The 13961-nt window shown below is 34.1% G+C and overlaps 2 protein-coding genes across 3 annotated transcripts in view; both read left to right on the top strand.

The window, feature by feature from the left end:
- The first annotated feature begins 18 nt into the window (after positions 1-18).
- Positions 19-11831, top strand: LOC138322996 (intraflagellar transport protein 70A-like). 2 transcript variants are annotated; one of them, XM_069267287.1, is made up of 17 exons: positions 19-162; positions 1997-2062; positions 2496-2705; positions 2948-2974; positions 3633-3689; positions 4042-4110; positions 4879-5050; positions 5395-5523; positions 5913-6115; positions 6249-6314; positions 8039-8158; positions 9257-9333; positions 9914-10124; positions 10405-10476; positions 10666-10769; positions 11013-11221; positions 11498-11831. In XM_069267287.1, the coding sequence occupies exons 1-17, from the start codon at positions 109-111 to the stop codon at positions 11620-11622; spliced, it is 1971 nt and encodes a 656-aa protein (XP_069123388.1). In that variant the 5' UTR covers positions 19-108; the 3' UTR covers positions 11623-11831. The 2 variants fall into 2 exon arrangements, with proteins under 2 accessions (XP_069123388.1, XP_069123389.1); XM_069267288.1 differs by lacking the exon at positions 2948-2974.
- Positions 11832-13730: 1899 nt separating this feature from the next.
- The window catches only part of LOC138322995 (prosaposin-like), a 34777-nt gene continuing 34546 nt past the window's right edge, over positions 13731-13961 (top strand). The window contains exon 1 of the mRNA XM_069267285.1: positions 13731-13871. Within this exon, the coding sequence (XP_069123386.1) occupies positions 13835-13871 (37 nt within the window). The 5' untranslated portion in view covers positions 13731-13834. The remainder of the gene's footprint in view (positions 13872-13961) is intronic.

Genomic DNA, 13961 nt, shown 5'->3' with positions numbered 1-13961 from the left:
AGTTCTGAATGACTCAGATCTGCATTCCAGAGACAGTTGCTAATGCTAACTTTGAGTCTCTAACTTGAAAATATATTTTCTCTTTCAAAGAACAATTTCCTAGCGATCATGGCGCATTTGCAAGTAAAAGAAGGAGAGTTTACCTCAACAATTTACGGAATGGTAATGTGAATATATGATGTATCATTCTTTAATTAAATTGATCAATTTTGTATATAATCATCAGCAGGGATTCATACTATATAGGTCATTATTCGACTACAGTCATTACTGTACCTGTCTTGAATAGTTGCTACTGTATCTACTGACTATACCTTTTATATTGAAATGACATTTCTTCGGAATATGACAACACTGAATACAGTGAAAGTATTTGAAAAGACATTGATACATGGATAAAGGCGGGGGGGGGGGGGGGGGGGGTCAAATTATTAAGAACTTTTATTCAGAGTAGACTACTGCAACAATCACAATCACTCTGTTGAAAGTTGCGGCTTCGTCCTTATTTCAGATATACATGTATGTGGTAAAACATATGATATTTTCTCAATGACATCCATTTGATACTAATAATACTATATAGATAATATGACTGAAGGCAAGGCCTTAAAGGGCGCAGCCAGATATTTTAATATGAATCATGCACGGCATAGGAAGAGCTAATCTACTTGCATATTTATTTTCTATTTCATGTAGAAGACATACTTTAGAAATAAAAGGACACACTTTAAAATCATAGAACAGTCGGGCAAGGATGGCTAAAGTCGGTAAAAATGGTGTGTGAGTGTATCCAGTATAATTTCTTATGAAATGGAAAAAATAAAATCTCTTGCCAAAATCTGTCTGCGTGTCGAAGAAATTAATTTAAAGTATAGGAATCCTAAAATGTCCTCCTGGCTGACTATGTCCGTGGTTACATTTACACACAGCCTCGCTTTCAATGCTTTCAACTTTCCTTTAGTTTAATGGTCCAGAATTTTAATAGAATCTGGGAAACGTAAGCAGAACTTGGCCGTCGTATTAATATGTGAGAACTTTTGGAAGGCCAATGAATGCATTTAGACTGGTTTTCTTTGCCCGACTATTCACTTTAAACTATAGAAGTGTATGATGTAATAATTGTCTAGAATAAACTCAAAGAAATGAACTCAAAGATTCGGATTTCTCTGTGTCCATTCAAGGCCTAGAGTGCCGCGTATGCGAATCCTGTGATTTTGCGCCATTTGTTGACGTTATGTGACGTCATGATTTCTTGTGCTCATCTTCGTAGCGTGGATATTTTTACTGCTTTCAATAGCTTTTAATTTTTAAAGTGTTATTATTATTATCTAAAAAATAATGAAAAATGTTTAATTACTCCTGTTATGCATTTGCATTAGTTAAATATATATGTACTGGGGAGAGCAGTACCGGAGCAACGCGCAACCTCCCCATATGTATGACAAAATGGCGGCCGCAAACTGAAGCTGTCAGTGTGTAGGATTGAATTTTGAAGATTGTGTTTTTTCTAATATTTTCGTGTATCTGTTACCTTAGAAGTGCTTCACACTTCGTGCCTGCGCCCTTATTATCTATTGTACAAAATAGGAAAACATGCATGGGCAGTGAGATTAACATTTTAATTTTAGTACAATTATAACCAACTTTAATTTATCATATTGAACCCAATAAGTGTCCATGCCCCTTTGTACATATATATAATGATATAAGAAACTCAATATCATTTTAAACTAGCTTGCAGTTATGATAATATATATGTTAAAAGCATGAACATATTGTAGTTGAATATTAAATCACTATAAATCAACAACTTTTTTTTAAAGAAATGTAAGCTTATATGACTATATAATGTAGATTAAATTTTATGAAGTGAAGATAAATGTATATTGAACCTTGTTCCCCAAAATCGAATTTCTCAATTGTCTGTTTGCAGTGCAAGTTTTAATTAGTACACTGACTCGCAAGGCTTGGTGAATAGATTTGTTTTCCATTTTAGATCCGTGAACAACGATACAATGAAGCTGTACAAATTCTTAACAACCAATTACAAAGCCACCAGAAGGTGAGTTAATTGTTGAAAACTGCAGCAACTGATGTCATACTATTTCACTACCCGGGTATATGAACCAGTGGATGCTCTATTGCCTAGAAGATTTGTTTTCTGTCACTGATGGTAACTAAAGCCATCTTCAACCTTCTACAGAAATGAAATTAAAATCAATATAAAAATCATCTGATAGATGTAATCTATTGAGGCCTATAGTTCTGAACAACTGTTATTCCTCTGTGCATCTCCATATATTCAGACTATCAAAAGAAAGCCATTAGTTAGAAGTTTAATATGGATCCTTGATTTTGTTGTATTTTAATCCTTCTGTTTATTTTTGATATGATAAATTAACAATACAGTACAGTATTGTATATACAGTATTGTATCCACAGTTAAATATACCAATATTCTTGAAATGAAAATTCTTCTATCTTTTTTTCCACAGTCCCGAGCAGCCCTGTCATTGCTGGGATACTGTCACTTCCAGATGCAGGATTTCGTGAATGCCTCTGACTGCTATGAACAGCTGAGTTATATGCACCCAGAGGTGGAAGAGTACAAGTTGTACTACGCCCAGTCACTATACAAAGCTTGTCTGTACACTGAGGCCATGAAGGTGGCCTGCCAGATAGACAATCCCCAGTATCAGGGCCAGGTCTGTACTAAACAGATATCATGTGGACGCTATATTTCTTGTTTCCCAATTTTTGAATATAATTACAATGTACATGTATATAAGTATAACAATATAAACATATAGCTATTGTGAAAGGCAAGCCATTTTAACATTGAGATGTTATTATGAGGTAACCAAATCTTTTCCAATAATCAAACATCTGGTAAAATGTCAATGATACATTAATATAATAAAATTTTATTTATTCCTTGAATTTTCAGCCATTGAAGCCCAGTTTTAAGTATACGGCATGTTTGTTTTGTTACATCTTACATTTTGTATTGTTATTATATTTCATGAATTCTAACTGAATCATTATAAGTTCTCAGCAGTTATGTAACTTATGTTTTATTATATTATGAATATTTGGATCTTCATTATCTTCAAAAGTTCAAATAATAAATAAGGAATTCATCAACTGCCTCAAGCCGTCAAGGATCTTGTTATTTTATTGGCAATTGAAGAATTCATTCCGACATTTTGATAATATTCATTTCTTGTAGTTTTTCACTTTGCGATTACCAGTGCCGTCTAATAACACATGGTTTATAGTTTTTGATAATTATGTATATCTACAATTAAAATCTGTCAGATAGATTTATATTGAGTATGAAATGACTTTGGACAAAGGAAGACTATATTGATAAATTTCGATTGCTGTCTTCATAATTGTCAAACACCTGGTAGTAATTTTGAAAAAGCAGACTAATTTTCTACTAAATAAACTGAAGGGAACAATTACTAAAGTTACGAAAAAAATCTGAAACAAAAACAAAACAAAAAACAAACAAAGAAAACCCGGAAAATTAAAAGCATATTTCAGTTGGTTTCTTTATTTAAATGCACACTTTTTACATGTACTTGAATCCTACCTGTTAACACTTGTATTTGACTTCCTGTTTACAGATCACCAAACTGCAGGCAGCCATTAAATATGGGGAGGAGGATCTCCCTGGATCAAAGGTATGTCAAATTATGTATAGAAATATCTCAAAAGAACGATTCATGCAATGTTACTAAAAACATCTCTCAGGAAGCAAGGTAGATGTTTATGGTAGAATAGACACATGTTCATACATACTATTGCTTTAATAATGATACACTAAAATGTATGGTAAATGTTCCATTTCATTCAACCTGATAGTTGGTTGTTCTTTTTCTGAATTTTGAATCTATGAGTGTGTGGTATTACTTTGCAAGGTTCTGTTTCAGTTTTCAAACAATTTCGGATATTTAGATAACAGGTATCTGTCATATTCTTTTTTGTATTAAATTACATGTATTCAGAGATGACATGTTTTCAATTTTATTTCAGAGTCTTGTAGAGCAGTGCCCTGCGGATGATCCTGATACAGAAATCAATTTGGGTTGTCTTCTCTTCAAGGTTTGTTCTTTGTGCATATAATTCCTGTGCTCACTCTATGAATAGCATTTTGGGCATTTTGCTAATGGAAGACACTAATTGCTAAATTAAAGATAACCATTTAAGCATATTTTGCTAAGCCATTTTATTAGCTGAAGAAAGATAAAAAATTTTATTTCATTTTTTTTTCAATCCAAATACCTAAGCTATCAATAACTATGATTCAAACTGGAATTCAAGTTCCTTAATATCTGTCATTCCAAGTGTTACACTGGAAAAATAATGGCCTGGTTATGGCCTTGAGGAATAGAGAGGGATATATGTAACAATAGAAAAATATCATGTTCTTTTATTATATTCTTAGTTTACTTTTAGCAATTAAAAGCATTGCAAATTTTGCCCTATGCGCTATTGTAGATATCATAATTTTTAAAATACAAAAAAGTGACTTTGTTGGGCACTAGGTATGGTCTGTTAAAAAGATTCATTTTTGTTAAAGAAAAAAGAAAGGTTTTAGCAAACTTTGCTAAGGCGTTTTTTGATCCAGAGTTACCAGAGAACTCATTATCATTAGACCTTTGTTAACTAGTTTCAAATGTAATGTGCATTTTCACTAGGCTAAACCTGCAGTCACTAGCAATGTTGTGTATTTACTAGAGTTATGACTGACAAGTTGAACAGTTTTAATCCAACTTTATAGGATGGCCATCATAGAAATATATATATTGATATTTCATGTTACTCATGATAAAAAGTCAATATGCCAGGTATTTTGTATTAAATTTTCAGGACAACAGATTTGAGGAAGCCTGTCAGAAGTTTACGACAGCCATGCAGATTCTGGGCTACAGACCTGACCTGTCCTATAATATAGCTCTCTGTCACTACCAGCTGAAACAGTACGCCCCGGCCCTCAAACACATCGCCGACATCATAGAGAAGGGTATTAGGGAACACCCAGGTACGGCTCCTTAAAGCTTCACATTTCATCGAGTGAAAGTGGTCTTCAGTCGCACATGAAAAAGCTTATATAAATAGTAATTAAAGATTGAACATGTAATTGGGATGCTTTGGGTTACATGATGATTGATTTACTTATACTTGTAGTGTCATGATGGTTGAATAAACTATTTAAGAGTTCTTGCTGATTGTTATGTAACTGATGCCAAAAATATGCCTTTAATGTCTGTCTTGTCTTTGTAACATGAATTTAGATAGATCAGTTTGTATGTTAAATTAAAAAAAATTTGATACTAAAATTTTGAGTAATTAATTCCACTACATCTATTTTGTTTGATTTTGTAGAACTAAGTGTTGGGATGACTACAGAAGGTATTGACGTCCGTAGTGTGGGTAACACACTGATTCTACACGAGACTGCTCTCATTGAAGCCTTCAATCTCAAAGCTGCCATAGAGTACCAGCTGAAAAACTGTGAGTTATCTCCCCTAGTCACATTAGATAGGTGTTTAAAAAGTATAGTGATATTACAGCTGAAGTACTGAGTTGATGTTTAACTGAAAGTGCTGTTAATTTTACTAGCCTTCCTGACATATTTTACTGATGCATTATTACTAACGCATGTAATTTGTAAGTGAACTCATTGACAAGTGCAATCTTCTCCATCAGATTCTAGAAGTAAAAGACACAAAAAAATGAACAAAGGTCACACTCGCCCCTGTTTTAGTATGATAATGTGCATACAAATATGTGCAATGTACATGCATTTGCTGATGCCGAGCACAGTTTCTCTGATTAAGGTATTTTTGGTCAGTTCAGACCATAACCATTATAATTTGTAATTTATTTATGGTTGCATATAGTTGAGGCAGCCTGTGAAGCGTTGACGGACATGCCACCACGATCTGAGGAGGAGTTGGACGCTGTCACCCTACACAACCAGGCTCTTATGAACATGGAACTCACACCTACAAAGGGATTTGAAAAGATGCAGTTCCTTCTGCAGCAAAACCCTTTCCCTCCAGAAACTTTTGGGAATCTTCTGCTTCTCTATGTGAAGTATGAAGTAAGTAGTACATTGTGGAATTTTGGATAGTGAAATTTTTAAACTTATTCTTTTGTCATTATTTGAATGGATGAGAGTTTAAAGATTGTTCTAATGTAATCCCAAACCGTATCTGTTTCTAATTGTGTTTCAGTACTATGATCTGGCCGCCGATGTCTTGGCAGAGAACGCTCATTTAACATACAAGTACCTGACCCCTGTAAGTATTTACACCTATTATCTCCTTATAATACTTGACTTATAATCATCTACTTCACATTTTAAATTATTTCATGCCTTAAATTCTTTCTTATTTACGTAAAACAGAGTTACCTCCTTTGGGGTGAGGTATTCAATCACTTTGTTTTCCTTGGAAAGTCTGATGTTATGCTCGTAAACACATGACATCACAATAAATACCTACCAGCAAGGGCAGGTAACTGTGTAGTATGCAAATATAGAATATACATTTGTACAAACACTAATGTCTGTAAGACACTCATATCCCATTCAAATCCTAGACAGTAGTTAATATCAACAAACTCCCTTCCAGTATATGTATGACTTCCTGTATACCTGTATATGTATGACTTCCTGTATACCTGTATACAAACTCCCTTCCAGTATGTGTATGACTTCCTGTATACCTGTATATGTATGACTTACTGTATATCTGTATATGTATGACTTCCTGTATATCTGTATATGTATGACTTCCTGTATATCTGTATACAAACTCCCTTCCAGTATATGTATGACTTCCTGTATACCTGTATATGTATGACTTCCTGTATATCTGTATACAAACTCCCTTCCAGTATATGTATGACTTCCTGTATACCTGTATACAAACTCCCTTCCAGTATATGTATGACTTCCTGTATACCTGTATACAAACTCCCTTCCAGTATATGTATGACTTCCTGTATACCTGTATACAAACTCCCTTCCAGTATATGTATGACTTCCTGTATACCTGTATACAAACTCCCTTCCAGTATATGTATGACTTCCTGTATACCTGTATACCTGTGTCCCTTCCAGTATGTGTTTGACTTCCTGTATACATGTATACCTGTGTACCTGTATATGTATGACTTCCTGTATACCTATATATGTATGACTTCCTGTATAACTGTATGTGTATGACTTCCTGTATATCTGTATACAAACTCCCTTCCAGTATATGTATGACTTCCTGTATACCTGTATACAAACACCCATCCAGTATATGTATGACTTCCTGTATACCTGTTTAGCAGTATACAAACACCCTTCCAGTATATGTATGACTTCCTGTATACCTGTACACAAACTCCCTTCCAGTATATGTGTGAAATCCTGTATATCTTCACAAACTCCCTTCCAGTATATGTATGACTTCTTGTATATCTATACAAAATCCCTTCCAGTATATGTATGACTTCCTGTATACCTGTATACGTATGACTTCCTGTATATCTGTATAAAAACTCCCTTCCAGTATATGTATGACTTCCTGTATACTATATATCTCTATACAAACTCCCTTCCAGTTTAATCCAGTATATGTATGACTTCCTGTATACCTGTATATCTCTATACAAACTCCCTTCCAGTATATGTATGACTTCCTGTATACCTGTAAATCTGTATACAAACTCCCTTCCAGTATATGTGTGACTTCCTGTATACCTGTATATCTTTATACAAACTACCTTCCAGTATATGTATGACTTCCTGTATACCTGTATACAAACTCCCTTCCAGTATATGTATGACTTCCTGTATACCTGAATATGTATGACTTCCTGTATATCTGTATACAAACTCCCTTCCAGTATATGTATGACTTCCTGTATACCTGTATATGTTTGACTTCCTGTATAGCTGTATACAAACTCCCTTGCAGTATATGTGTGACTTCCTGTATATCTGTATATCTCTATACAAACTCCCTTCCAGTATATGTATGATTTCCTGGAGGCTGTGATCACCAGACAGACATCCCCGGAGGAGGCTTACAGAAAACTAGATGAGATGGCCACCAGTCAAACAGAAACTCTGCGCAAGCTAACAAAACAGGTAAATTATTGCTGTGTGTGGCTTGCAATAGACCAGTAAAGTTTTTGTGTGTGATGTTCCATTTAAAAATACTTAACCACCTTGTGGCATATGGCAACCAACACTTATAAGAATGACTGTTTGAACCTACCCAGCTTAAGCTTCCCATGTACCCATGCCAATAGTGATGATTTTACTATTCAGATTCAAGGAAAGATTGGGAAATCTTGGGAGCTGGTAAATATAAGTGTTGCTGTGTTTTGGCATATATCAGATAGCATTATAGTGTCTTGGGCAGTTGTGCCATTCTAATCAGCTCACCCAGCTAAGTGGAGGGAAGACTGGGAGCCCAATTAAGTCACATTTGTAAAGAGGAAGTTGTATCACTGAGTTCACTTGTTTCACTTTTACACAGACATAAATAAGTCTCACAGTGTCAGTAAATCTCATACCTCCTTGTAGAGTCTTCTGCTGAAATGATATTAGAAGAATTTATGTTAAAGTCAACCCTAAGACTACTTAAGTATCTTTTCTATACATATACAATGTATATGACAATAAGTTACCCTTAGCCAAATCTGAGAGTAAAAATGCTTACAAGTTTAAAGTTACAAATAGTTGATGCTTCTGTGCCTTTCTTTGAGTAAAGTTGCATGGCCCATGGAGCTACAGCTAATAAATCGTGTTTGGAATTAACTTTAGGTCCCTGCTAGGCCTAACTTTGGCAGAGTGTGCTTCACATCTATTACCACATCCGTATAAGTTAGATATTTCCCCACACAAAAAGAAACTTAATGTTTTCCTTACTAATACACCTTGACCAGCAAATGGAATAACATTGATGTGAGTCCAAGTCATCCTTGTATTTCAATTGAAATGCATAACCAGAAAACTATGACAAGGGGGATACCTACATGAAGTCTTTAAAGAATTTGTGAAATTAATAAGGAATCTGAAATTTCTTTAATGCTGACTTAGCCCAACCCATATATAGATTTCACAATTCATTCCCCTTTTTTGTATATGCACCAACCAGATGTTAATAGTTGAGTTGATGTTGTCAGCAGTGCCTTATTTAAAGGCTTACATATCAACGTTTCATACATTGGCTTGTTGTAGGTCCAGGAGGCCAGACAAAACCATGACGATGAAGCTGTGAAGAGGGCTGTCAATGACTATGATGAGGCTCTAGAAAGGTGGGTCAATATACAATCTGAATCCTGTTTATCTTAAATACCCAAGGTGTGGGCTTATTGATTATGGTGATAATCTAGAAAATTGTATTGATGAGTTCTTTTCATCTCAAACTCAGAGACTGAAGGAAAGACTAACTCAAAGTACTTATTCACTACTCATAGTATTCGAACCAGTCTCTAAAATATTGAAATTATCGATAATAAAACTTTTGTCAAGCTTTTATTCATGAACTCTAGTTTCAAAGTAAGGAAGATAATCTAGTATTGGAATTCAGCACAGATCTTTAAAGGCAGGTAGATAATCTAGTATTGGAATTCAGCTGGGAAATTTTAAGTAGAGGATATTAATCTTGTATTTTAAATCAGCTGATAAATTCTAATTGGGGAAATAGTCTTGTGTTCAAATTCATTTGAGAAAAAGGTAGGGGGAGATAATCTTGTATTTGAATTCCACTGATTAATGCAAAATGTAGGGGGAGATAATCTTGGAGTTATGTTTAATTAACTTAACATTTCATTGCATATGATATTTTCCTGGCATATTTCAGCTTCCTAAAAATTAGTGTTATGACTGTTATAGGTATATCCCAGTACTAATGCAGCAGGCCAAGATTTACTGGGATATGGAGAACTACCAACAGGTGGAGAAAATCTTCAGGAAATCTGTGGAATTCTGTAACGAACATGACACATGGAAACTCAATGTGGCCCATGTACTCTTTATGCAAGAGAACAAATACAAGGAGTCCTCGGGCTTCTATGAACCTATTGTGAAAAAGAATTATGATAATGTAAGTTTATTTTGTGTCCCTGCCATGAACTATGAGAATTAGAGGGATAAAGTTTTACCCAAATCTGTCCCTTCCCATATGTCAGATATTTCTAGTTTAATATACCAGTATTTCTTGCTATTTATTTGTCGCAGTGATGAGATAGCACTGAATAAAAATGACCTATTATTTAAAAAATTGGAGGCTTCTGTGGTCAAAATGATAGGAAGAAGACGAAAAATAACAAATCTGATAGAACTAGAAATTTCCTGAATAAATTGAATGCTACCTTGTATTGCAGATTCTGAATGTGAGTGCTATAGTACTGGCTAACCTGTGTGTATCCTACATCATGACCAGTCAGAACGAAGAGGTAAGGGTCCACTGGACAATCTTTGAGATATACATGTGAAGATTCACTTGAAATTTGCTTCAAATTTTGGCAAAGCAATAATGCTTTACTAAACCATTGTATGGATAATCAGTTTCAGCTCATAACTTTGAATTGTATTTTTGGCAAATGTATAACAAACACATGTACATCTTGTGTTAACTCCTACAGGCAGAAGAACTGATGAGGAAGATAGAGAAGGAAGAAGAACAGGTGGCTTATGATGATCCAGAAAAGAAAATATTCCACCTGTGTATAGTTAACCTGGTTATCGGGTAAGTGACCTATTTAATTTGAACATCAGTCTTAAAAGTTGTAAACATCAGAAATGCATAATAATGTTTATGACTAAAAGTTAGGTAAAGGGAGTTAATTTGGCTTCTGTGTTTGAATATTTTATTTTTTCACTTTATTAGATTCTAGTAAGTACTCAAAATATATTTTGTTATTCCATTATGTAGAAATGCAGCATTTTAGTCACGAAACAGACCGAACATTTAAACTATTCAACTTTTCAGGACACTGTACTGTGCTAAAGGAAACTATGAGTTTGGAATCTCCCGAGTGATTAAGAGTCTGGAGCCTTATCAGAAGAAGCTCGGTACTGATACCTGGTATTATGCCAAGCGTTGCTTCCTCTCCCTGATAGAGAACATGTCCAAACACATGATCATGATGAGGGACTCGGTGGTCCAGGAGTGTGTCGCCTTCCTTGAGTGCTGTGAAAGTAAGTACATTTGTACTGCTATTACTGATACAGAATAGAAACATTCCACAGAGGTGCGACATGCTGAACCAGGACTGTCACCTAAACCATAGAAATGTGTGGTGATAAACCAGTATTTAATGTTTATAAAAACTCAATGTAGTGGGGAAAAACAAATTATTTAATATCCAAGTTTAATTTCACTGATTTTAGTTATAGGGGAAAAAAATAACTGAAAAAAAAAGAAAGAATTTGACATGTCAAATATCTACATCATGTTAATTTTTCTTTTTCCAGTGTATGGACGAGATGTCAAAGCTATGATTGAACAGCCCCTTGAAGCTGAGCCAATGCACCCAGGCAAAAACACTGTTACATATGAAGCTAGGATCCTCAAAAACTTGCTTCTCCAGTTAGTTTGATGTGTTGTCTTGTAGACTCTGATAATGTTAATTTATACAAGTGAAACAAAGACTGTACCACCATGGACAAGTGACAGTGATATCTTTCTCAATAGAACTGTGTCAAACATATGTTATATTTATAAAATTATCTGTGATAAAGGATGTTATTATTTTAAGTTCTGTATTCCTGTTCAATAGGAAGAAGAAATAAATAAATAAAAAAAAAGAAGAGATATTCTGCTTTCATTTTATTATTTATGTCTGTATCACTGCTGCCACAAAACGAAATGAGCCAGCTGTAGGGTCGATAAGGTGACTTCAGCAATGTATGCTTTCGTTGGTATATATACAAACACAACACTGAACCACGCAGCAACAAAAGCAAGCTATTGGAAGCCACATTATATAATTAGGATATTTGTGCCATTATATTATGTCCCTTCATTTGATATTGGTGCCAATATCTACCACTGCAGTGTTGTTTTTTTGTTTTTTGTTTTCATGATTTTTATTCTGGATCATAAGAATTGTTATGATACAAGACCACAAAGGATACTATGGATTGAAACTATGCAGGCCAAGAAATATATATATATTTTTTTTTTACTAGGAAGAGCAATTACAATTATAAAGCTTCGATCCAGCCACTCATTGGAATAACACCCATTTTTTTCTCTCTCATTTGACCTTTGTCGTATACACTACTAAGTACATTTGTATGATCATAGAGTTAAACGTGATAATAATTAACTTTTTTTTTCAGTATGGTAACCAAAAGACTACATATGATTTAGGTCTTTTGCATGCATACTGTGATGTACCATTTAGGTCTTCTTTTTTTAAATACTTTGGAGGGTAATAGTTTTTAATTTGTGAATTAGAGTGTATAAAAAATTCTTGACAACCAGAATATCCAAGATCATAATGCTTGGGTGAATATGATAAATACAATGTATAATTTCAATGAAGCTACAATAACATTTAATTTATAGGTCAGTAAGGTCACATAGTGAAATTTATGTTAATTACTACAGTCTGTTATTTTTGTGATAACCAACTGACCATTTTCTTTGTTGAAAAATCTATAAGCATTTACATATCAGAAACAATGTTTCTGTACATATGTAGCTGTAGGATGTCAATTATTAACTAAATATTACTGCAATTAAAGGTCCACTACCTTCCTCAAATGGCTTTTGATTTTTAAAATGGGAATGTAAAACGAGGTCGATCATTTTGCAAAGCCGCAAAAGTTATTAACTTAACGTTGATACAACATTCATCACCATATCTTTTGGAAAAAAAAAATATGTAAAATGTTAATCTTCATAACGCGGGTCGTCTTTTGTTTCCCACCGTCGTCCTAAATACTGTGCGGTTCTTGAATATCACGGTGCCAGACGGCAAAACAGCGAAATGAATTTCCACATTTATCATAAATTGCGCAAGGAATCTTGCATATTTTGGGTGTTATTACATCATCTTAGGCCATCGAGATGTATTTTCTTCTGTTATAAATGTTTCTACGAAACCTTGAAATTTCGCTTCGCAAATGCAGTGGGGCTTTAATTAACATAATTTATAGCTGTAGGTAATTAATGTTTTTTTTAAATAAATAATTACCGGGCTGCATGGATCATATTCAATGTATAGCAGGCTGACCAGATGTGTGACAATTATTCTAGCTATAATTTCTCAATAACCCAAGCGACACTCTCAGATAACTGAAATAATTTCTGTGTTTCAATAAATTAACCTTGACCAATTTTTTGATAAAATAATTAGCTTTAAAAATTATTGTGTAAATCTTATAGCAGGGAAAGAAGTCTCCAAAATTGAAACTTTTTGCAAAAGAATCATTGTATTTCAGAATGATGTAGATTTATGTCTTTCCTCAATGGGGAGTTACCTTTCCTTACCCTATAACTAACTTTTTCATGCGGATGTATTGGTTTTGTTTGCTTATATTACTTGCTGTACAGTGAGAAGACTATTATTCACATTTAACATTCTTGCCAAACAAAAAATTAAAGATTGAAAATAGGTCACTAAAGCATCTTTAATGATTGCAAAATTCGTCCCGCATTCAATCCGCATTCAAGCTACAATCGAATGCACCTTTAGACGATAGCCAATCAAAGTTACCGATACAAAGAACTGAATCACATGATCGTGCTCACATGATTGTGAAGCACTGAAGTCACGATTGTTATTGTATAGTGACATTAAGATGAAGTCGGTCTTATTTTTGACATTAGTCGTTTTCGGTGAGTATATTTGTTATCTTATATAATTTTATATCACCATGTTGATGTTTAAAGTTATACACCGGCGTAATAGTTACACAACGCACTTTG

Source organism: Argopecten irradians, chromosome 5, assembly GCF_041381155.1.
Source record: "Argopecten irradians isolate NY chromosome 5, Ai_NY, whole genome shotgun sequence".
NCBI lineage: Eukaryota > Metazoa > Mollusca > Bivalvia > Pectinida > Pectinidae > Argopecten > Argopecten irradians.
Note: the sequence above shows the minus strand (reverse complement) of the source record. Positions and strands in the feature narration are given on the sequence as shown.

Bases quoted from the DNA above. Each gene is read 5' to 3' on its own strand.
- LOC138322996 (XM_069267287.1), top strand. From the start codon at position 109: ATGGCGCATTTGCAAGTAAAAGAAGGAGAGTTTACCTCAACAATTTAC. The intron at 2,063-2,495 runs GTGAGTTAATTG...TTTTTTCCACAG, and splicing joins AATTACAAAGCCACCAGAAG to TCCCGAGCAGCCCTGTCATT. The intron at 5,051-5,394 runs GTACGGCTCCTT...TTGATTTTGTAG, and splicing joins GGGTATTAGGGAACACCCAG to AACTAAGTGTTGGGATGACT.